Source organism: Natator depressus, chromosome 3 (genome assembly GCF_965152275.1).
Source record: "Natator depressus isolate rNatDep1 chromosome 3, rNatDep2.hap1, whole genome shotgun sequence".
In the NCBI taxonomy this organism is placed as follows: domain Eukaryota; kingdom Metazoa; phylum Chordata; order Testudines; family Cheloniidae; genus Natator; species Natator depressus.
In genome coordinates, this window is record NC_134236.1 from 52,325,180 (window position 1) to 52,349,249 (window position 24,070).

The 24,070-nt window shown below is 42.4% G+C and overlaps 1 protein-coding gene across 1 annotated transcript in view; it reads right to left on the bottom strand.

Moving 5' to 3' along the window:
* LOC141984480 (protein eyes shut homolog) overlaps nt 1-24,070 on the bottom strand; it is a 461,568-nt gene that overhangs the window by 177,257 nt on the left and 260,241 nt on the right. The window contains exon 8 of the mRNA XM_074947560.1: nt 4,081-4,310. Within this exon, the coding sequence (XP_074803661.1) occupies nt 4,081-4,310 (230 nt within the window). The remainder of the gene's footprint in view (nt 1-4,080; nt 4,311-24,070) is intronic.

Below are 24,070 nucleotides of genomic sequence, written 5' to 3' on the forward strand. Positions count from 1 at the left end.
ATGTCAGACTGCAGGAAAGCACAAAATGACCAGGAGGAGAGGTGGCGGGCTGAAGAGAGTAAGTGGCGGGCTGAAGAGAGGGCTGAAGCTCGAATGTGGCGACAGCGTGATGAGAGGAGGCAGGATTCAATGCTGAGGCTGCTGGAGGACCAAACCAGTATGCTCCAGTGTATGGTTGAGCTGCAGCAAAGGCAGCTGGAGCACAGACTGCCACTACAGCCCGTGTGTAACCAACCGCCCTCCTCCCCAAGTTCCATAGCCTCCTCACCCAGACGCCCAAGAACGCGGTGGGGTGGCCACCGGCCAACCAGCCACTCCACCACAGAGGATTGCCCCAAAAAAAGAAGGCTGGCATTCAATAAATTTTAAAGTTGTAAACTTTTAAAGTGCTGTGTGGCATTTTCCTTCCCTCCTCCACCACCCCTCCTGGGCTACCTTGGTAGTCATCCCCCTATTTGTGTGATGAATGAATAAAGAATGCATGAATGTGAAGCAACAATGACTTTATTGCCTCTGCAAGAGGTGATCAAAGGGAGGAGGGGAGGGTGGTTAGCTTACAAGGAAGTAGAGTGAACCAAGGGGCGGGGGGTTTCATCAAGGAGAAACAAACAGAACTTTCACACCGTAGCCTGGCCAGTCATGAAACTGGTTTTCAAAGCCTCTCTGATGCGTACCGCACCCTCCTGTGCTCTTCTAACCGTCCTGGTGTCTGGCTGCGCATAACCAGCAGCCAGGCGATTTGCCTCAACCTCCCACCCCGCCATAAACGTCTCCCCCTTACTCTCACAGATATTGTGGAGCACACAGCAAGCAGTAATAACAGTGGGAATATTGGTTTCGCTGAGGTCTAACCGAGTCAGTAAACTGCGCCAGCGCGCCTTTAAACGTCCAAATGCACATTCTACCACCATTCTGCACTTGCTCAGCCTGTAGTTGAACAGCTCCTGACTGCTGTCCAGGCTGCCTGTGTACGGCTTCATGAGCCATGGCATTAAGGGGTAGGCTGGGTCCCCAAGGATACATATAGGCATTTCAACATCACCAACAGTTATTTTCTGGTCTGGGAATAAAGTCCCTTCTTGAAGCTTTTGAAACAGACCAGAGTTCCTGAAGATGCGAGCGTCATGTACCTTTCCCGGCCATCCCACGTTGATGTTGGTGAAACGTCCCTTGTGATCCACCAGAGCTTGCAGCACTATTGAAAAGTACCCCTTGCGGTTTATGTACTCGCCGGCTTGGTGCTCCGGTGCCAAGATAGGGATATGGGTTCCGTTTATGGCCCCACCACAGTTAGGGAATCCCATTGCAGCAAAGCCATCCACTATGACCTGCACATTTCCCAGGGTCACTACCCTTGATATCAGCAGATCTTTGATTGCGTGGGCTACTTGCATCACAGCAGCCCCCACAGTAGATTTGCCCACTCCAAATTGATTCCCAACTGACCGGTAGCTGTCTGGCATTGCAAGCTTCCACAGGGCTATCGCCACTCGTTTCTCAACTGTGAGGGCTGCTCTCATCTTGGTATTCATGCGCTTCAGGGCAGGGGAAAGCAAGTCACAAAGTTCCATGAAAGTGCCCTTACGCATGCGAAAGTTTCGCAGCCACTGGGAATCGTCCCAGACCTGCAACACTATGCGGTCCCACCAGTCTGTGCTTGTTTCCCGAGCCCAGAATCGGCGTTCCACAGCATGAACCTGCCCCATTAGCACCATTATGCATGCATTGGCAGGGCCCATGCTTTCAGAGAAATCTGTGTCCATGTCCTGATCACTCACGTGACCGCGCTGATGTCGCCTCCTTGCCCGGTAGCGCTTTGCCAGGTTCTGGTGCTGCATATACTGCTGGATAATGCATGTGGTGTTTAATGTGCTCCTAATTGCCAAAGTGAGCTGAGCGGACTCCATGCTTGCCTTGGTATGGCGTCCGCACAGAAAAAAGGCGCGGAATGATTGTCTGCCGTTGCTCTGACGGAGGGAGGGGCGACTGACGACACGGCTTACAGGGTTGGCTTCAGGAGGCTAAAATCCACAAAGGGGGTGGCTTTACATCAAGGAGTAGTTCAGGCAGGACTTCACGGAGGGTTCCAATAAGAAATGGTGCACCTAAGTTATTGTTCTTATTGGAACAAGGAGGTTAGCCTGGCCTCTGATTGATACATGGCTAGATCTACCTCGCTGCACCTTCTCTGTGAGTGACTGCAGTGTGACCTAGAGGAATGAGTCCCCTAGACAGGGCAGGAGGCAAATGAGTACAAAACAAATCTGGTCTATTTCTTGTTTTGATCCACTCCATCTATCTTTTACATCTTTGGCTGGCAGCAGACGGTGCAGAAGGACTGCAAGCCATCCACATCTCATGGCTGCTCGGCAGAAGATGGTACAATACGACTGCTAGCAATCCGTATTGCCTGCCTGCTCACCATTAGACGGTTCAATACGACTGACTGCAGGACTAAAGAGAATGACCTGGTCAAGTCACCAAAAATTTAGTCCCTGCGCCCATGTCTGCCCAGGCGCTCCCAGCCGACGTGGCCAGGAGCACCTCAGACATGACGAGGACGGCTACCAGTCATACTGCACCGTCTGCTGCCAGAAGGCAATGGGTTGCTGCTACTGTGTAGCAATGCCGTACCGCGTCTGCCAGCACCCAGGAGACATACGGTGACGGTTACCTGAGCGGGCTCCATGCTTGCGGTGGTATGGCGTCCGCACAGGTAACTCAGGAAAAAAGGCACGAAACAATTGTCTGCCCTTGCCTTCACGGAGGGAGGGAGGGAACGGGGGCCGGACAATATGTACCCAGAACCACCCGCGACAATGTTTTAGCCCAATCAGAGTGCTCCATTGGGCTGCTCTGGACAGCACTCTCAACTCAGATGCACGATTGTTTGCCGTTGCTCTGACGCAGGGAGGGGCGACTGAGGACACGGCTTACAGGGTTGACTTCACGGAGGGTTCCAATAAGAAATGGTGCACCAAACTTATTGTTCTTATTGGAACAAGGAGGTTAGCCTGGCCTCTGATTGATACATGGCTAGATCTACCTCGCTGCACCTTCTCTGTGCGTGACTGCAGTGTGACCTAGAGGAATGAGTCCCCTAGACAGGGGAGAAGGCAAATGAGTACAAAACAAATCTGGTCTATTTCTTGTTTTGATCCACTCCATCTATCTTTTACATCTTTGGCTAGCAGCCGACGGTGCAGAAGGACTGCATGCCATCCACATCTCATGGCTGCTCGGCAGAAGACGGTGCAATAGGACTGCTAGCAATCCATATTGCCTGCCTGCTCACCATAAGACGGTTCAATAGGACTGACTGCCGGACTAAAAGAAAAATGACCTGGTCAAGTCACTAAAAATTTAGTCCCTGCGCCCATGTCTGCCCAGGCGCTCCTGATCGACCTCACACAGGCGACCAGGAACACCTCGGACATGACGAGGACGGCTACCAGTCGTACTGTACCGTCTGCTGCCAGAAGGCAATGGGTTGCTGCTACTGTGTAGCAATGCCGTACCGCGTCTGCCAGCACCCAGGAGACATACGGTGACGGTTACCTGAGCGGGCTCCATGCTTGCGGTGGTATGGCGTCCGCACAGGTAACTCAGGAAAAAAGGCGCGAAACAATTGTCTGCCCTTGCTTTCACGGAGGGAGGGAGGGAAGGGGGGGACTGACGATATGTACCCAGAACCACCCGCGACAATGTTTCAGCCCCATCAGGCATTGGGATCTCAACCCAGAATTCCAATGGGCAGCGGAGACTGCGGGAACTGTGGGATAGCTACCCACAGTGCAACGCTCCAGAAGTCGACTCTAGCCTCGGTACTGTGGAAGCACTCCGCCGAGTTAATGCACTTCTGTGGGGACACACACACTCGAATATATAAAACAGATTTCTAAAAAACCGACTTCTATAAATTCGACCTTATTCCGTAGTGTAGACATACCCTGAGAGTGAATGAAATTAGAAGCTGGAAAAAATGTTTGCAAATCCCTCTCTCTGTCTTTTTTCCCTGCTCAAAAGGAACAGAACACTGACACTTAAAAAATGAATATAGAAAGAATGAAGCACAATTACCTTTTTCACAGAAACGCCCAGTGAAATGTAGAGGGCAGTCACATTGAAATGATGTGGCCCCACTAGAAAGATGGATGTGATGACAAGTCCCTCCATTATGGCACAAACTCTCCTGACACACTGATGGCAACCCAAGAGAACTCAAGGAAGGCTCAGCAGGCTTGAGAAGTTCAGACATATCAGAAGCAGCAGCAAGGACATCTGTTGACAGGTGTGTAGAAAGAGGAAGCCTGGAGGGATACAAACAAATGATTAAAAGCAAAGAATTAAGAAATCACAATGAAGAAGTCTAATTTCAAGCAATACTAAAAGTCCATGCATGAAGTTAAAAAAAACCCAAAATTGGATTAATTTTTTTAAAAAAATCTTGAGGCTGAGTATTTTATTTAAATAAATATTGTATGTGCATTAATAATTCCCAAGTCAACTCCCCATCCTGCAGGCAGTGAAATAAATAAATAAGAAAGGCAACTGCCTATGCATTCACTGGGGGCTCCTAGTGGAAGAATGTGTGAGTTCCTACCAGGCAGGAGGAGATCCTCGCTCTCCTTGCATGCAGTACAATTTACACCAGTCATTAACTCTAAATCTGAGGGTCATAGCAAGGTAGTGATGAATAAACAGAGAATTATATATCAAATTTTTACAGTTTAGGGTGGGTTGTGCTAATTATTTAAATTTATTGCATGAAATTCTCAATCCTATAAAGACAGCACATCATAGCTACACACCTCTCCCCTCCCCACCAACACTGTAAAACTGAAGGACAAGTTATAATCATATCACAGGAATACAGTACCTGTCTAAAAGAGGTGGCAGTGTTCTACTAACAGTATGTCAGATATGGTCACTTTACTTATACTAAAGTTTTGATACGAACACTCTAAAATTATCCCATGATCAAATCCTCTCCTAGTGCAATGTATATCTGTACACTGGTAAATACTAGAGGTGGAAAGAAAATCTTTTATTTGAAAATTTTTGAGATTTTGAAAACAAAATTCTGTTCTGCATTGGGACAAAAGAGGGAAATCTCAAAAATGTGCATAAAAAAATTTCAGGTCAATTGAAACATTTTTTCAATAATTCTGAAAGATTTCCTTTTCAGTGTTGACATTTCCCTCCTGCCCCCCCACCCCCCGCCATTTTAAATGATAAATTAACTTAAATTTCAAAAAGAAAAGTCATTTTGAAGCAAAATCTGGAACTTTTCTATATGCAACTTCTAGATGGCCATTAACTGACAAATGACGGTATCTTGCAGCGGATGTGCCATATTTTCTTTCCTGCCTGAAGCCAGAAGGGACTTCCAGGACATGAAGTGGAAGTTGGTTGCTATACTGGGGGAAGATTTTTGGATTCCAGGGGCAAGCAGAGACACTACTGAGAATCAGAGAAGTTTAGGAGTTCCTAGACAACCAGGTCCGGGAAACATAAATACCCCAGGTTCAAGAAAAGAAAGAGCTGGCCACTAAGGAACTGGTGAGAGACAAATTCAGAGAGGAGGGCTGGCAATTCATAAAATCAGCAGAAGAGGTCACAACAGCATTCTACATATCTGGAGACATGTAGGATGGACAGTCTGTGGGCAACAGACAGAAGAGGCCCAAAAGAAATTCCATACAGCTAGAAGTTTCCAACTGATACAGATCATCAATGTGAAAAATGTGAAAGACACCTCTCAAGATCCAGTTGGTCCAAGGGAAAGTAGTGATGTACAGGAAACACCTGTGGATGGTAGCTCAGCCCAATTCCTCTTGTTTGTTACCCAGGCTCTTATGATGGGTGTCCAGACAATTAAATAATTTCTTCCCTTCTTTTCCTTTGGTTCCTTGATTAATTTTATTCTCAACATCTCCATTCTGTGCTAAGTGAATGCTCATATCTTCCCTCTTTTTACCCTCCCCTTTTGTTATAAGTTTAATGACCTCCTGACTACTCAGCCAGCCTGTTCCTGAGGAGTTTGGTTCCCCTTATATTTCAGGGAAGGATATCCAATCTACACATCCTCTTCTCCCCATAGAAAGTGAACCAATATTCCAGAAAAAAACAAAACCATACAGCTTTGACTTATCCAACAGTTCACTTTCAGAATCTATCTTCCCTCATTAGTGGGACAGGAAGGATCTCAGAGACAATTGCTTGGACATCATTCTTCTTCAGCACACTTCTAATTTCCCTGAAGTCATCTATTATCTGTGAGATATCCTGTGATGCAGCGCCATTAGTGTCAATGTGAACAATCACCAAGGGATTCTTGCCCATTGACTTCAGAAGCCTTCCAGGAGCCAAGACACAAATTCAGTCTATTTGGTATTACTATAATGTACTAAGGTGATTTCCACGATTGGAATGTTAAAATCAATGGTTCTAACTTAAGTAGGAAGAATCAAGTGGGCAAAGGGAGGAGTAGCATTCTATGTCAATGACATTCTGTTTCTGAGTTACTGATAGATAAGAAAATGATCTTGATTGCTTATGGATCAACATCCTAACAAGTAAATCACAAGATGGGGTATTGGTGTGTACTACAGTACACCAAATCATAGGGAACAGAATGACCATCTCCTTACATGCCCATCTATAATGTGTAGGATAAAAAGATGCATGATCATGGAGGACTTCAAATTGAGTGACAAATGCTGGAGGTCTCATGCTGCAAGTACTAACACATTTGGAATTTCTAAATATTATAATGACAATTTTCTATTTCAAAAAGTGTTGCATTCAACAGAAGGGAATTCTTTATTAAACCTCATCTTGACTGTTAGAGAAGAGCAGATTACAGAACTAAAGATAATGGGAGCTTAGGTACAAGCGATCATGACTCAATCACATTTATAATGTGCAAACAGAATAAAGTCTAGATCATTAAAATGCATACTTGGTGCTTTAAAAGGGTACGTTTCACAAAGCTGAAAACAATTATGAGCCAAATCAGCCAAGAAGTACATTTAATCAGAAAAATGTGAATGATAATTGGGAATTGTTTAAGAACACTTTACTACACGTACCCCAAGAAGCCACAATCAAAGAAGAAGACTGTACTGGTTAAAAAACAAACAAACAAACAAACAACCTGGTTTAGAAGGGAAGTGATGGTAACTATTAAAATGTATAACAAATGGAAGAAAGGGGAAGCTGATAATAATGAATATAACTCAGAAACTAAGAATTGTAGAAAATTGATAAGGGAAGTCAAGGGATACAGAGAGACATCTATGGCTAGTAGAGTTAAGGATAATAAATATATTAGAAACAAAAATCCTAACAATGCTATTGGTCCATTACTATATGGAAATGGTGGAATTATCAATAATAATGAAGAAAATGTAGAGGTATTCAATAAATATTTCTATTTTATATTTGGCAAAAAACAAAACAGATAATGTAATTACATCATATGATTACACTCTTCCTATTCCACTAGCTTCTCATGAGGATGTTAACAATAGCTATTAAAGTTAGATATTTTTAAATCAACAGTTCCAGATAACTCTTAAATGCAAGTTATAAAAGAGCTGTCTACAGCACTCACTGGACCATAGGATGTTGATTTTCTATAAATCATGGAACACTGGGAAAGTTCCAGAAGACTGGAAGAAAGCTCATGTTGTGCCAATATTTTAAAAGGATAAATGAGATGACCCAGGTAATTAGAGGGCTGTCAGTCTGACATTCATCCCAGGCCAGATAATGAAGCAGCTAATAGAGGCCTCAGTTAATAAAAAATTGAAAGAAGAAATTCACAAACAACAACCACCCTGTCATGCAAAAAAAGTTTCCTTTTTGATGAATCACCATGTTCTGATGAAAAAAGTCAGCCAAAAAAATCAGTAAATACATTGTTCTTTGGGCAAGAACATTTAACCATCCAATCTCTGTTGGAACAGCCAAAGTTTGAAATGTTTCCTGCACTCAATTGACATTCTAATTCTAGGAAAAAACAGAAATCAATTGTGTCAATCAGTTGTTACAAATTTCTGTAGCCCAACAGGTGATCACGCCAATAGGCAGTCCTCTAGTGTACCTGATGCATGTTGCCTTTGTGGATATGGAAGAAAGACCCATACATATCTATATGCAGGATTAGGCCCCAAGATCAATTTTATAATTGTGCAGTAACATATGTAGAGATGAGAAAAGTACTGCAGACTGCAATCACACAATGCCGGAGGAAAACAAATCCAGTTGCCATTTGATTCTTGTTTAGGACCCCTTTAGAGCATTAATGGATACAGACTTGCTCTCAGTTTCTGAATTGTCTCATTAGCTGCTAAATTGGTAAGGATATGCGGGAGGGAGAAAAGAGCATGGGAGAAAAGAGGCCAACATACCCCTTCCCCCGCTCCCCCACATCATTACCTTGATAGAACTGAAAACAAAATGTCTGTTCTAATTACCAGGTGACACTCATAGCTGCTTTCTGTGCAGACCACCAAGCTTCTGGCTCATTGAGATCATAAGGACTTTATGGAAAAAGAGGGACCAGACAGTATAGCTAATAAGCAAGCAATGATCTTTATCAAGGCAAAACACATGGAATGCTTACATAAAGCCAGATGTCATTGGGAAGTTCATGGTACTTTAATAAAAGCTTATACAACTTCAAAGGGAGTTCCCTAATTTTTTTTGTTCTAGAATGGAATATTTTTTCATTTTGTGAGGTTTAATTTTGTCCCTTGCAGGCAACATCTGCTTACTAAAAATGGTACTGAGAATCTAATGTTTAAATCTAATGTTTAATGTTAAAAACATTAATTGTTTATTGATCTTATCACTCATTATCCTGTTGTTCTGATTTTCTTATGAGTTTTAAACTTTAATATATTTCACTGTTACCTCAAACTTCATAAACTGCAGTGACTCACAATGTGAAGAGGTAAATTAGATTGAACCAAACTGTCAGCACTATTTTTGGCCAAGCAAAGTGAGGGTGTTACCTTTAACTTGCTGCCATTTCTCTCCACATTCAGCTTCGATGACATTTCTCTGTCCATCTTTTTGCGTGGATATAATGTTGTAACTTCTGAACACCACATCTGATTAATTCCAAAATTTTAGGGAATGTTCTCAGTATCAATGGGCAAAAGACTACTAACTGGATAAGCCTGATTTAGAGGAAAATCAGGCCCACAGACTGCCTGGTGCTTATAGGCAATGCAGTCTCTCTGGTGCCCCTTGTCGCTGCCTTCATATATCACAGGAAACAGCTCATAAGAACATAAGAATGGTCATACTGGGTCAGGTCCATCCATGTCATGCATGGGTCTTTCATGCAGGTCCCCACATCTGTACCCTAGAGTTCAGAGTGGGGAAGGAACCTTGACTGGAACGGGTCTGTCAGGGTTCCTTCCCCACTCTGAACTCTAGGGTACAGATATGGGGACCCACATGAAAGACCCCCAAGCTTATTCTTACCAGCTTAGGTTAAAAACTTCCAAGGTACAAACTTTGCCTTGTCCTTGAACGGTATGCTACCACCACCAAGCGTTTTAAACAAAGAACAGGGAAAGAGACCACTTGGAGACGTCAAATATAAATATCCCCCCAAGACCTATACCCCCTTTCCTGGGAAAGGCTTGATAATAATCCTCACCAATTGGTAGAGGTGAACACAGACCCAAACCCTTGGATCTTAAGAACAATGAAAAATCAATCAGGTTCTTAAAAGAAGAATTTTATTTAAAGAAAAGATAAAAGAATCACCTCTGTAAAATCAGGTTGGTAAATACCTTACAGGGTAATCAGATTCAAAACAGAGAATCCCTCTAGGCAAAACCTTAAGTTACAAAAAGACACAAAAACAGGAATATACATTCCCTCCACCACAGCTTATTTTACAAGCCATTAAACAAAAGAAAATCTAACGCATTTTCTAGTTAGATTACTTACTAACTTAACAGGAGTTGGAAGGCTTGCATTTCTGATCTGTTCCTGGCAAAAGCATCACACAGACAGAGAGAACCCTTTGTTCCCCTCCCCCGCCCCCCAATTTGAAAGTATCTTGTCCCCTCATTGGTCATTTTGGGTCAGGTGCCAGTGAGGTTACCTTAGCTTCTTAACCCTGTACAGGCGAAAGGGTTTTGCCTCTGGCCAGGAGGGATTTTATAGCACTGTATACAGAAAGGTGGTTACTCTTCCCTTTATATTTATTACAGACCTGTTCCAAACCCCTAATCATTTTAGTTGCCCTTTTCTGAACCTTTTCTAATGCCAGTATATTTTTTTGAGGTGAGCTCAATAAACTGATCTCTCGCACTGGAAGTACAGTTCAACCTACAGAAGCAATGAAGTGTTCAGCCCCCTAGTTCTAATCTGTATACTTCAGACATCCATCTCTTTTACCTATAAAAATAACATATATTGCATAGAAATAATAGGAAAACATGGCACTCAAAGAATTTTCTGTTCAGTATATACAGTGAAAGCACATAAATATTCAGAACTAAAATGTATCTCAATATGAACCTTATTTTCAGAGAAGAAAGAATATATTCAGGGTAAAAAAATCTTTGAGTATATATACACATACACACAGACATATACGTGCACACACTTTATTCTCTCTGTACTGATTTTATATGTTTGTGCTCTATTTTTGTGGTTTCATTACTATCTGTTCTTGAGAACTGTTCCCACTTCATCACATTCTGGAGGGATGTAAAACCAAGAGACCAACAACTGACGCCTCATATTGATCTATGGAATTTGGCCTGACATTACGATCCATCAGAGCTGAAGCTATTTTGGAATATCTACCTAGTGAGATGGCTCTTCTTTAATTAAAAACGCCTTGTGAAGGCCCCGGTCTTGCAATGTGCTGATCACTCTTGTGAGGTGTTCAAACCCTTCCACTCCCATTGAAGTCAGTGGTATTTGGGACACTCAGTATCTTACAGGAGTGCTCAAGCACCTTGCTGGAACTTAACTGAAAACAACGGTGGAGGTTATAAGGAAGGAGAAAGTATTAAAATCACAATGACAGATCAGCAGTTTCAATCACTGGCCTCAACATAGTCAGCTACGCTTGATCACCTGGGGGATGGGTTATGCCAAAAATCACTCCTTGGAACTCTTCTGTCCTGGGATGATGATAATAATAATGGCTTGGTTGATGGCATTTGATGATGGCTTGGCTGCTGTTGTGCTGTGACTGTTACCTATAATACTAATCAGAATCAACTGCCTGTTACCTTGTGCTTCCTCCATCAGCGTTGTATCCACCTGTTGCACTCTGGTACAAAGTTCTTGTAAAGCATCTAGCACAATGGGATCCCAGTCCCTGACTACTACAATACAAATAAATAATGACAGTAACTTTATGATGGAGGCTGGGTGAAACCTCATTGAAGCTGGTGGGCTTGCGAGCCATCATTCATTTAGGATAAGTGTAAAAGGAATTAAGCTCTTTTTCTGGAGAAGGAGAGCTGAAACAATAGGAGCTACCACCCAAACCACAGGCCACGTGCAATGCTGCTCAGAAATTGAGCTATATGCGGAGGGCTTTTGATTGTTATAGTTTGATGGAGGTGTTTGTATCTGTCAGCATAAGCAGCCAGAGAACATGCAGACAGAAGCACTCAACAAGCCGATCAGAAATCTAGAGAAGCCCTGGAAACAAGGCCATGAGAGAAAGTGAAGGGATGAGAGGTTTTTAGGCAGAGTGTTGGCTAGAAAGAGGCTTGGAACTGTGAACAAAAAACTGCCTCCTGTAGTTTGATTCGTACTGTGTTCTCAGAAACAGGACTTTGAATAAACTCTTTGTAAATAGTCAGGGTTGCATCAAAGAAATACCTGACTCCATCATCAGTTTTTCCTCCTAAAGAAACAATGTACAAGACCCTAAATGTTAGCTAATCACTCAGGCCAAAAGGGGTAACAGTCATATTGTAGCAAGTGCATTGAGGCAACATGAAATTGCTCCATTATAGGATCTACCTCCCATCAGAAGAACTTAAGAATTATAAATTAACAACATACTAAGTAACCTACTACTTGAGATTACCAGAAGTGATTAAAAACTAACAGAAAATCATTGTCCTCATCCCCTCTCAATATCTAGCCAGATATTTTGGGAACTGGATTACGGACAGCTGCAGCACACAGCAGGCATTAGAAAAGACTGCACATTTACAGGATAACAAGAATATCTAGAGTTATAATAGGAAATATTTTATAAAAGATAGAAAAAGAACTTTGGCAGGGATATAAACCCTGAAGTTTTGGGGCATAACCCCCAATAGCTAGAGGTTGGCTTTTGATGAAGCTTTTCATAGGAATAAGTTATTTTATAATTGCCTTCTGCAAGGTTTATTCCTCTGAACCATCTGGTATTGGCCACAATCAGAGACGAGATGCATCATCTGTCTGATCCAATATGGCAAGTCCTATGTTCTTATGTCCACTGAAACTAATGATTTTCAGCTCAAGCTAATACTTTCACTTCCATTCCTTACTCAGACTTACACTATTTCTCTACTGTGGACACAGGTGTGGAGAATGCTATGGCTGAAACTGCATGGACACATGCAATGCAACCTATCTGCAAGTCACTTTGTTGTTTATTTTGTCAACAGTCTAGTCTATGCAATTAAGGAGAGGAAATAAAGAAGTTCTTGGTAGTTTGAGTTCATACTGCTTCATTTGCTACTTTAGGTTGTCAGCCCTGGCAATATTGGTCTGGATGTTTTGCTTCTAGATGGCGCCTGATTGCTGATGTGCCAACTTTGCTTCCAGGCTTCCTACAGATCACTTTTTTATTGCAAAGGGAGAGAAGAGTTTGCCTGGGTTCATTAATGGGGCAAACACCTGCAGCTGCACTTACAAGCCATTCAATCTGCCATGAATAAGTAATGACCCTGACTCAAAACAGTTTAACTAAAACATTTATTTGAATAAAATACCAGGAAATGTTTAAAAGTCACTTAGTAATTGAGGTGCTGGGAGTTTTGACAATGTGTGATAATCAGACAAAGCCCGATTTGAGTTTCAGTGACATTAGAAAATCTAATGCATGATGCTGGCTATGCATTTATTTATTTCGCTGCCACCTTATCACTGAATCAGAGGTCAGTGATCCAAAAAAAGGATCTTGTGTCTTATTGAAAGTATCAATAGATTGATCTGTTCTTAACAATAAAAACGGTGATTTTTGTAAGCATGTAACCTTGTTAATAGCTAACCATAGGAAAATCAGTAATATTTGCCTCAAAACAAGATGTGGAGAATGAGGGTTTGATGTGCAATATTTCTTTACAGATATCATATACACTTCAGATTATCTGTTTGATATTAACCTGCATGATGGCCAGTAATTAAAAATCAAAGCAGGCTGTTAAAGAAGAAACCAACAGGAAACAAAACAATGACACAAAACAGAGTCCTATGGAATAGCTGTTTATTGGGGAATAACTTCTGTCTGCCTACATCCGGGCTAGAATGAGCCATGGCTGAGCCTAGGATCAAAGGGTATCCTAAACTTAAAAAATACTGGACTTGGGAATGAGGAAAGGGAAGATGGGTGCTTGCTGACCCAAGACTAACAGAGACACAGAAACAGAGGGAGCATGCCACAAGCAAGACAGGTTCTCCCTCCCAACTCAGAGATAGCAATAAGCTGAACTTCCCTGAGTCATGGATAGAGTGGTTCAATTTACATAAAGAATTCCATGTGTAGGCCTTTTATTGTGTTAGCCTATTTTCTTAAATGATTTGTGCCTCCAAAGAATGAATGAATAAATAATGTTTTGCTTCAAAGATGCTGCAAATGCATGGTGTCAGAGATTCCCTAATGAAACTTTCACATTTGCTAAAACCAAATTGGGCCTGTGTCATTAACACTGTTGGGAATCACAGGAGCTGCAACCCAGAGATCCATTCTGAGAGTGTCTGGACTTTGTGAGATGCAGAAAGCCAGGCCTCAGAGATGCACCCAATGCACACTAAAAGAGGTCCATGGCTCTATGACAAAGGCATCTGTATAGTTTGAAAACTTCTATTTCAGACTGATTAACCTCTTTGTCACTTGAGGAGGTGTATGATCAACAGCATGGCAGTAATACAAGATCTGTGGACACGCACTAAACACACAGAGGTTGTAAAATAGAAAAGAAAAGACACACTAACCGATCTGTTGCCCTCTCCTGAACTATTTCTATAATCTCCCAAGACAGATAGTGAATGGAGTTAGACACAGCATGTATCTACTGTGGCAAATTGCGAGCACTACTATGATGGGTCTCACGCTTTCTCTTCTTGGGGGGGCAGGGGGGGTGTTCAGGGCACCATTTCTTGCCCCTGAACTGGGGTATTAACTGCCCCACTAGTGTCCTAGAGGAGGGGAGTGGAGAGGGAGGGACCCAGGCCCACCTTCTACTCTAGGTCCCAGCCCAGGGGCCTTAGGGATAGCGGTAAACCACTAGAACTAGTGGTTCCTTTCCCTGGGCTACTTCCCTTTCCTGCCCTTCAACTTGTGGGGCTTCCTGCCCTCCCTCTGCACAAACCAGGTGTCCCTTTACCTAGGGTCTTGGTCTTCTTAGCCCACAGCAGCACTTCTCCAAACTCTCCTCTGCTTCCCTCCAATCTGCTCTCTGCTCCAACACCAATCCACTCTGCTTCAACTCCTCCTCCTGTCTGATTGAAGCAGGGGGGTTTTATCATGTGACTAGCTTCAGGTGCTTTAATTGGCTTCAGGTGCTTTAATTAATTTATAGTAAACTTTCTTCCCTCTACAGGGAATAAGGCTCCCTTCTACATTCTCCTGCTGCCCTCTGGCCTGCTGTATCACACTACTGATGTGTCAATAGAAGACCTAATACTTTATTCTCGGGAAATTAAGACTATGTGAGGGAAGATGCCTGTCTACACTCCTACTTACACTTCTTCACATTTCTTCAAATCAATAGTATGAAACAGTACCAGTTGGGCTTTGACTGCACATGTCAGAGGGATTCTTTGAATTGACTTCATTGATGTTCGGATAAGCTCTAATGGGGGTGGGGGAGAATCTAATGCTCAGCAAAGCCTCTCTACAAATTATTCTTAGAAAGAGTAAAGCATGAGTGATAGAGTAAAGCACATGATAGAAAGCGGGCTAGATCACCGGGCTCAAAGGGAAGTGATCAATGGCTCCATGTCTAGTTGGCAGCCGGTATCAAGCAGAGTGCCCCAAGGGTCAGTCCTGGGGCCGGTTTTGTTCAATATCTTCATTAATGATCTGGAGGATGGTGTGGACTGCACCCTCAGCAAGTTTGCAGATGACACTAAACTGGTAGATATGCTGGAGGGTAGGGATAGGATACAGAGGGACCTAGACAAATTGGAGGATTGGGCCAAAAGAAATTTGATGAGGTTCAACTAGGACAAGTACAGAGTCCTGCACTTAGGACGGAAGAATCCCATGCACAGTTACAGACTAGGGACCGAATGGCTAGGCAGCAGTTCTGCAGAAACGGACCCAGGGGTTACAGTGGACGAGAAGCTGGATATGAGTGAACAGTGTGCCCTTGTGGCCAAGAAGGTGAACGGCATTTTGGGCTCTATAAGTAGGGGCCATTGCCAGCAGATCGAGGGATGTGAACAATCCCCTCTATTCGACATTGGTGAGGCCTCATCTGGAGTACTGTGTCCAGTTTTGGGCCCCACACTACAGGAAGGATGTGGAAAAATTGGAAAGAGTCCAATGGAGGGCAACAAAAATGATGAGGGGGCTGGAGCACATGACTTATGAGGAGAGGCTGAGGGAACTGGGATTGTTTAGTCTGCAGAAGAGAAGAATGAGGAGGGATTTGATAGCTGCTTTCTACCTGAAAGGGGTTCCAAAGAGGATGGATCTAGACTGTTCTTAGTGGTAGCAGATGACAGAACAAGGAGTAATGGTCTCAAGTTGCAGTGGGGGAGGTTTAGGTTGGAAGTTAGGAAAAACTTTTTCACTAGGAGGGTGGTGAAGCACTGGAATGGGTTTCCTAGGGAGGTGGTGGAATCTCCTTCCTTAGAGGTTTTCAAGGTCAGGCTTGACAAAGCCCTGGCTAGGATGATTTAGTTGGGGATTGGTCCCGCTTTGAGCATGGGGATTGGACTAGATGACCTCCTGAGGTCCCTTCCAACCCTGATATTCTATGATTCTGAGTCTATGAGTCTTTGAAATTTGCTATAATACCAGATGCTAATAGATTTAGGGCAAGATTTTTAAAGGCATTTAAACATGTAACTCCTGATTTCAATGGGAGTTAAGCACCTATATTCATATATTTCAAGCCCAGAAGGAACCACTGTGATCACCTAGTTTGACCTCCTGTGTGGCCACCAAACTACCTCAAAATAACTTCTAGAGCATATCCACCACCAAACTACCTCAAAATAACTCCTAGAGCATATTTTTTAGAAAAAAAAATCGAATCTTGATTTTAAAATCATGAATGATTGAGCATCCACCATAACCCTTGGTAAGCTGTTCCACTCACTGCCAAAATTAACTCTTTATTTCCGGTGTGAATTTGCCTAGCTTCAACTTTCAGCCATTGGATCATGTTATACCTTTCTCTGCTAGATTGAAGAGAAACCATCAAATCCAATCAACTGCTGGTGTTACCAACATTTCAAAGTAAGCCAGGGTCAGTCAACAGAAGAGAAAACAAACAAACTCTGCACAGGGCTCTAGCATCTGATTTCAGTCCTGATTTGCTGAACACTCACAACTCCCATTTACTTCCATAGAACAGGGATGCCAAATGTTAAGCATCTAGCATGACAGTCACATATTTGGCAGCTCTGTCATGCATTCCTGAATTTCTGCTGGATTCTTGCACATGTGGCTGAGCTGTGGAAATATTGCAGCCATTTGTCTGAAGTTCCTCCTTCTGGACTCTAGTGTAACCTACCCAGTGTACAGCTTAGTGCAGCCTCTCCCTGCTCCCTCTACTGGATCAGAAGGAGCAGTCGGGAGGTGGCAGACGCTGGAGGAAAGGTGTCCCATACCAGCCCCAGATACTCTAGCCCCCATACCCGGCTCAGCTAGACTCCCCAGTCACACCATCAGCCCTCTGCCCCCTTGGCAATCTACTCCTCTCCCACAGGCCTCCGCTCTCCAGAAACTCCAGCACTCTCTGTCCCCAGGACCTCCCCGTCCTCCAGTACTCCTTAGCTCCAGCACCAACATACTAGCCACCCACTCACACATAACCCCGTCTTCCCACTACAGCTACAATCCCAGACACACTTGAGCACAAGCCCACTGCTGCCAAATTTTGTGTGGGTTCATGTCCTACCCCAATTTGGAGCAGGATGCCCATAAGCTTACACGTATGGTTATATAGAAACATGACAGAAGATATACAATGCTAAGCCTGTTTCATGAAACTATTTTTGATAACTGAGAGAAGTGATGGTTAAGTGATCCATCACCGCAGATTGTCTGGAGACAGAGGGAAACACCTTTCCCAAACATAGGATGAATGGAGCCATCAGAATTCTGAAAAGAGCCTTTTAAACACAAATGACCCAACCATCACCAATGCTATTACACTTTGATGAGACAGGACTGACCAGACAAGCAGGGAATGGCTTAGTGAGGGTAACAGAACAGTTATCCCAGGTAGAGATAATAAATCCTGAGACAATGGCCTGAAAAACTTGGGGAGAAGCAGGAATAACACCCTCTCTAGATGACAGGGATGACCTAGAGCTGGGAGGACATGGATCACAGAGGAAATTTATTTTTAAGTGCATAAATCAGAGAGAACTAAGAGGGGCCTCAAGTGGCAGCAGAGTAAAAAGTTGGGAGCTGATAGGATCTATACACATGATTGCTATACCACTATTTTCAGACTGCACAGAAATGATGTTCAGCATCAGGACAGTGATGCCACATTTGTGCTTTAGTTCGTTAAGAAGAGTGGGTGGTGAGTCGCACTTTAGATCTGATTTTGAGGCAGTTCCTTTCGGAGAATGTGGAGGGTACATAAAAAGAGGAACTTACACTTTCAGCTTTAAGCTGGTGCAATTTCTTCAATGAACAAAAACTATGCTGAAAGAGGTCTCAACTACAGAAAGCGAAAATGCTTTCAGGATGGGAAGTAAAGTGAAGTTGCATTCTACTCCTGCAACCACCTCAGGCAGTTCACTGCCAGATTAGGTTCTGGCCTTTTGGAAAGATACACAAAAATCAAATCAGCAGCAAATATGTTAAAATCAATACCAAACTGCTAAGTTTTTACATAAGATGAATGTGTCTGTCTTCTCTTCAAATCGTTTGATATCCAAAGGTTTCTCCCTCAGCAACATGTTATATAACACTTCACAAGCAGTTTAATAGCTTTATAAACTTGACTGTGACAAGGCTAATATATGCAGATGTAGAAGGTAGATGCCTCAAGACACAAAATCTAACTATGAAATGGAAACCTGCAAGCGAAGACAGACATGTCCCCTAAAGCAACTTCCATCAGCCTGAATACTTTAGGTTAGAAGCTATGCCCACGGAGATAATGTGACATTTTCCCATGAAGTAGGTTGATCAGACCACGAAATGGCATGGGACTCTCTCTAGATCGCCTGATAGCATCCCACTGCTTAAATCTTCTGGAACTGAAACACTCAACATTTTATTACTGAAGTAATGGATTTAGCCTTCTCTGATATGAGCATTATGAGGAAGTTTGTATTTTTAACTTGCTTCCAAGTAGCATGTGCAGGAAAAGCAATTGGTTTTACTTGCAAAATCTTTTGGTAAAGAAGTGCATACATGCCGTTTTTGTTGTAGAATGACAGGATTCTTTTCATGTAGACAAATGTTCCAGCTCTTGGTGGCAAATGAAGATTTTACAAGTGTCTTAGACAACAGAGAAGAACATATTTTCATAACCCCATTATATTAAGAATCATATTTCAGAGAAATGTCAGCTTTTGGGAGAAAATAGATCCAACAAAAATATTGCAAAAATAATTTATTAACCAAGCAAACAGTCTGGTTTCCAGACAGACTATTTATTTAACTGTCTACAACCAATGTCTCATCTCTGTGTGAGAAGGGGGTTCCTTTTAAATGAATATTCATTGATTTCAATGTAGCTAAAACAGAGTGACAACACGTTCTTGTCCTTACCTGTGTCCCTCCCAATCAAAAAAGCTGTATGTTCTAAATCACTAAAGAGATTAAGATGAGACAAGAAAATTTTGGGAGGAAAACACAAAGGGGAAAATGTTTACAATTTTTTGTTGGTTTGTTTTGATTAACTGAATCATTGCCCTAACATCAGAATTTGTTTTCCCACCCATCTCACTCCTTCTCTGATGTGATTCAGAAAATCAACTTCCTGTCTTTCTTCAGATGAAGAGATATGAAGGTATGGCTCATGCTATGGTATATTCTTTTAAAACATAATTATCTGTGCATTTTCCAACATATCCCAATGTGCCAGGCAACCCAACATATCCCTCCTATGAGGCACAACATTTGGGAGACACAGCTCAATGTTGCCCTTGTTGCACCCTTCATTTGAAAATTCTCAGTGAGCATAAACACCATTTGCAGCTGCTACTGCCCAAGCCATGCCTGATTTTAAATGTGCTAGCCCTTAGGAAATCTTAGTTTCCATTAATGCAATCATATTTCTACTATGCCGTTACAGTGCGGCTGAAAAGGTGAAAATTCCGTTAGTAGATATAATGTAGTACATGAAAGTTCAGCTTTCGTAACCAAAGAAACATACATGAAGTCTAGGAGTTACAGTATGTGCAGCAATTTCAGTTATAGCAAAATAAATAAATAATACGTACAGTGTAAGACTCATTCCTATTCAAATTATCCAAAGTATGCAGAGTCCATGTACATCGAAGCAGCTAAACATATAACTTAACATACTTGGTTCAGAATTTACAGCATCATGTCACACTTCTTCTACCTCAGGCTTGTAACACCAAATGCTTTGTTGAACAAGATGGATTCAGGGAGATTTCTCAGCACCTTTAGACAGGGAGTTTTTGCTTTGTATGAATTTTTGAAAACCAACTGACATATTTCATAAAGTTTTGTACCTGACAGATATAATTTTTGCTGGTTCAATTTTGATATAAGAATCACTCCCCCTTGCACGGGGAACATGAAACAGTGGTTTCAGTTCTGGGTGGTTCACATATACCTTTTCCTTGGTATGGATTTGTAAGGTTTCACAGGCCACCCACTCTGATTACATTTTGAGTTTTATATTCAAATTAAAGATCAGTGAAAATTGCTGAGCTTTCCTTGGTTCTCAAATTGGCCCAGGTTCACTGGAAAGTGGGACTAAGTTTGCAAATCTTAAACCTTTAGACTTATCTGGCTGAATTTCATATAAGGCAGGTTTTGTAAGGTTTCCTGTTTCATAGTGGAAGTTTCTGCACAGGAATAATTAAACCTAATCAGAGGGAATAGAGGATGGTGGTGGAGAGAAATCCCCTTGTTTAGTTATTTTTGACTATCCATATTAATGAGGAGGTCTCATGGTATCCTAGTTAATGAGACTCAGCCAAATGCTACCCACCCACATCAACTGGTGAGGCAAATTGATGGGGCCAGCGGTGAAAGGGGAACAGTCCCAGCAGCAAGGGAGAGAGAAATTTGTCAAGGGACAATAGGTAGCTCTTCCCCTGGGATCCTCTGGCACCTATTTGCCAGTTGCAGGAGAGAGGTGCTGATTGGCCAGCATTCCCCAGCTCGCAGGACTTAGCTCAGTGGAGGGGCTAAGTGAAGCCTCTTTCGGCTCCATTCCAGCTGCCCACCTTACCCACCCGAACTAAGAATGGGAACCCAGCCTGGCGGATGCTGTGGGTCTAGCCAATTGCCTGTTTAGGAGGGCAGGAAGGATTTCTTTCTCCCATGGACGAATTGGCAGAGGACCAGGGAGTTTTCTGCCTTCCTTTGCAGCACCTGCAAGCCACAGTGTATTATGTAGGAACGTGCTTAGTACCTAAGTGAAGTATTGGGGTGGAGTTTTTTTATTCATCACAACTTGGGGGCAGTTTCCAGTGTAGTTAAGAGAATATCATGACTAGCTCCCAGAGGTAAAAGACCTGGAATTTTGGTGATGGGCCTTTGGCTCAAGTGATAGGGTGAGACCTATGACCTTCGTGGGCCGAGGTCAGACCTTGTAGCCCTCGCGGGCTGAGGTCCCCACCCTGCTGCATCCTCTGGGTGGTGGGGGGAGGAGGGTGCTAAGACTCAGAGAGAGCTGAGTCCTCGGGGACAGGCAGGCAAGAGCCACCCCGTGTTATGGGTTATATGGTAAGGAGCCCTGTAACCCTCACAGTGGAACAAATTAAATGCCTGTTATACAAGAATATGGGTGATGGCCAGATAGCGCCCCTCCCTTATGTTAAAGTTTAATTAAAGTTGCAACCTGCCACTTAATTCCATGCACGTGTCTGTCCTCATTTTGCCGCCATGTCCACATCAAAGCTCTCAGGTTATCCTCTGGAAGTGTCAACCCTGCTGCTGAAACAGAAGGCCTAGTACCAGTAGCCTGCATGTAAGGACTTCAAGAAAGGGTCTAGACTACACTTTGATTGAGGACAGAGGGATAGTCTGATGCTGACCTATTCAGAAGAACCTGGGTCACTGCTCCTAGCCAGGAAGACAGAGGCTATACCTTCACTGGCAAAAAAGTTAATGTGTTTTAACTATCCCACTGTAAAAATCATAGCGGAGAAAAGACGGTGTAGTGTTACTGTGAGGTAAACCAGGTGAAGTCAGCCACAGGCAGGAGTATGACCTTACTATCAAAACTACAAGTGCCTTGTCTTCACTTAAGATTTAACAGCAAGATAACTATCATGTGTTAGATATTTTGTGCCAAACAAAAACAGCTTTGTGCCAGTGAAGACTGAGACAGAAACTGTGAGTGGATCTGAGTAAATGCTACAGCTTTGCACTTACAGAGACTCCACCCTATTGCTGCTTAATCCATGCTCTTTTTCCGACTTCCTTGCCTAGAAGCTGGACATTATACACGCACTTAAGAATGTTTAGTAACAGTACTCGCTGGTCCTCACGAAAATGCTGTGTGTGGTGGGAGTTAGCTTTTATGTGAAGATGAGGCATTCATTGGTGAAAGACTGGATTATCAAGTTTGGCACAAGTAGTCTACTGTCAATAGAGTTATCTAATCAGCTTCTTTCTCCCCCACTCCTCATCTTCTCTTACCCCTTATTAGTTAAAATAAAGCTAAAGGTAGTTGCCTGTCTTCTGTGTTTTTACTGTCCTACTATGTGTGCTCTTTTAGTTCTTTAGATCAGTGGCTCTCAACCTTGCCAGATTACTGTACCCCTTTCAGGAGTCCGATTTGTCTTGTGTACCCCCAAATTTCACCTCACATAAAAACAACTTAGAAAAATCAGACATAAAAACACAGAAGTGTCACAGCACATTATTACTGAAAAGTTGCTTACTTTCCATTTTTACCATGTAATTATAAAATTATAAATCCATTGGAGTATAAATATTGTACTTACATTTCAGTGTATAGTATATAGAACAGCATAAACAAGTCATTGTCTGTATGAAATTTTAGTTTGTACTGACATAGCTAGTACTTTTTTTGTAACCTGTTGTAAAACTAGCTAAATATCTAGATGAGTTGATGTACCCCCGGAAAACCCCTGTGTACCCCACTGGGGTATGTGTACCTCTGGTTGAGAACCACTGCTTTAGATTACAAGCATTACTCCCATTAGTTCAAGTGGGTTCTTCTAGTTTCCCCTTCAAAGAGTCTTGAAGGGACTAAAGCCTGTACTCATGGAGATTGTTTCCCCAGGTCAAGAAATGGCATATTCTTTAACATGGTACTGTACTTGTCCTTCTGAAGATTCCCCACAAGGTTCCAATAGGCTCACATCTTTTACTTTAACCATGAGTGCTGTTTTCCAGAATGTACTACCTTTACCAAGTAGGTGCAGCTCCTGTGAGGGAGGTATTATACAAGTGATACCTAATCTCCCACTGTCCCATCACCACTAAAGTCTCATAAGCTTCCAGGCATAAAGAACTGCTCCAGGCTCAGTGATATTTTAGTTTAGTCTCTGAAACAGAAGGACTGCAACTTTTACATTAGCATTTGCAGGATGTGTGTGTGAGGAGAAAGGAAAGTCATGATTAAAGCACAGGATGTTGGAACCTGGACATCTGGGTTCTAGTTTCTGGCTCTGCCAAAAATTTCCTTTGCAACCTTGGGTAAATCACTTGATCTCTCTATGCATCAGTTTCCCCATCAGATAATAGTACTTAGCTATGTAATGGGAGTATGTGAAATTTAACTAACAAACAATTACAAAGCAATCTAAGACCATAGGATGGAAGATGCTATGTAAGTGTAAATTTGTTATTAATATTGGGAAGCATAGTAGAAAAATTTCGAGACATGTTGATGCATGGTACATAACTACAATTAGAAGGAAGCTGTTTAACAGTTATTATTATCAGAAGAATATGTGCCATTCAAAGTGGAGTGTGGATTGCTAGAGTTATGAATAAAATGTACTGTATGTCAATTGGAATATGTCACATTGCATTAAAATTGCCTTATGTGTTCACAGCCCAACAAGAAAAGACTGAATCATGTGGAATCGCTAGGATAGAAAGAGTTAATGAAATGATATGTATAATTATATTATCTATTCCTTTTTTCAAGACTTAATTTCTAATTATATCTTAATACTTGTGAATGCCTGTCATGCATAAACATAGTAAACACTATTAATTCATCAGTGATCTGGCATTTTAATTAAAATATTAGTACATTATTTTTCACTGCTTGCACATATGTAGCATGTAAGCAAGAGTGATTTAAATTTGGGTGACAGGCCAGTAAAATTCCCATGATGCAAAGAGGAACAAAAAAGAATGCTAATCTACTGGAAACTTTAGATTATGTTTCACAAGTGAGCAGATATGAAACCAAAAATATACTCCTTACTGTGGAACTTTTCAGTTAGAAGAATTAATTTTGCATTCAATAAT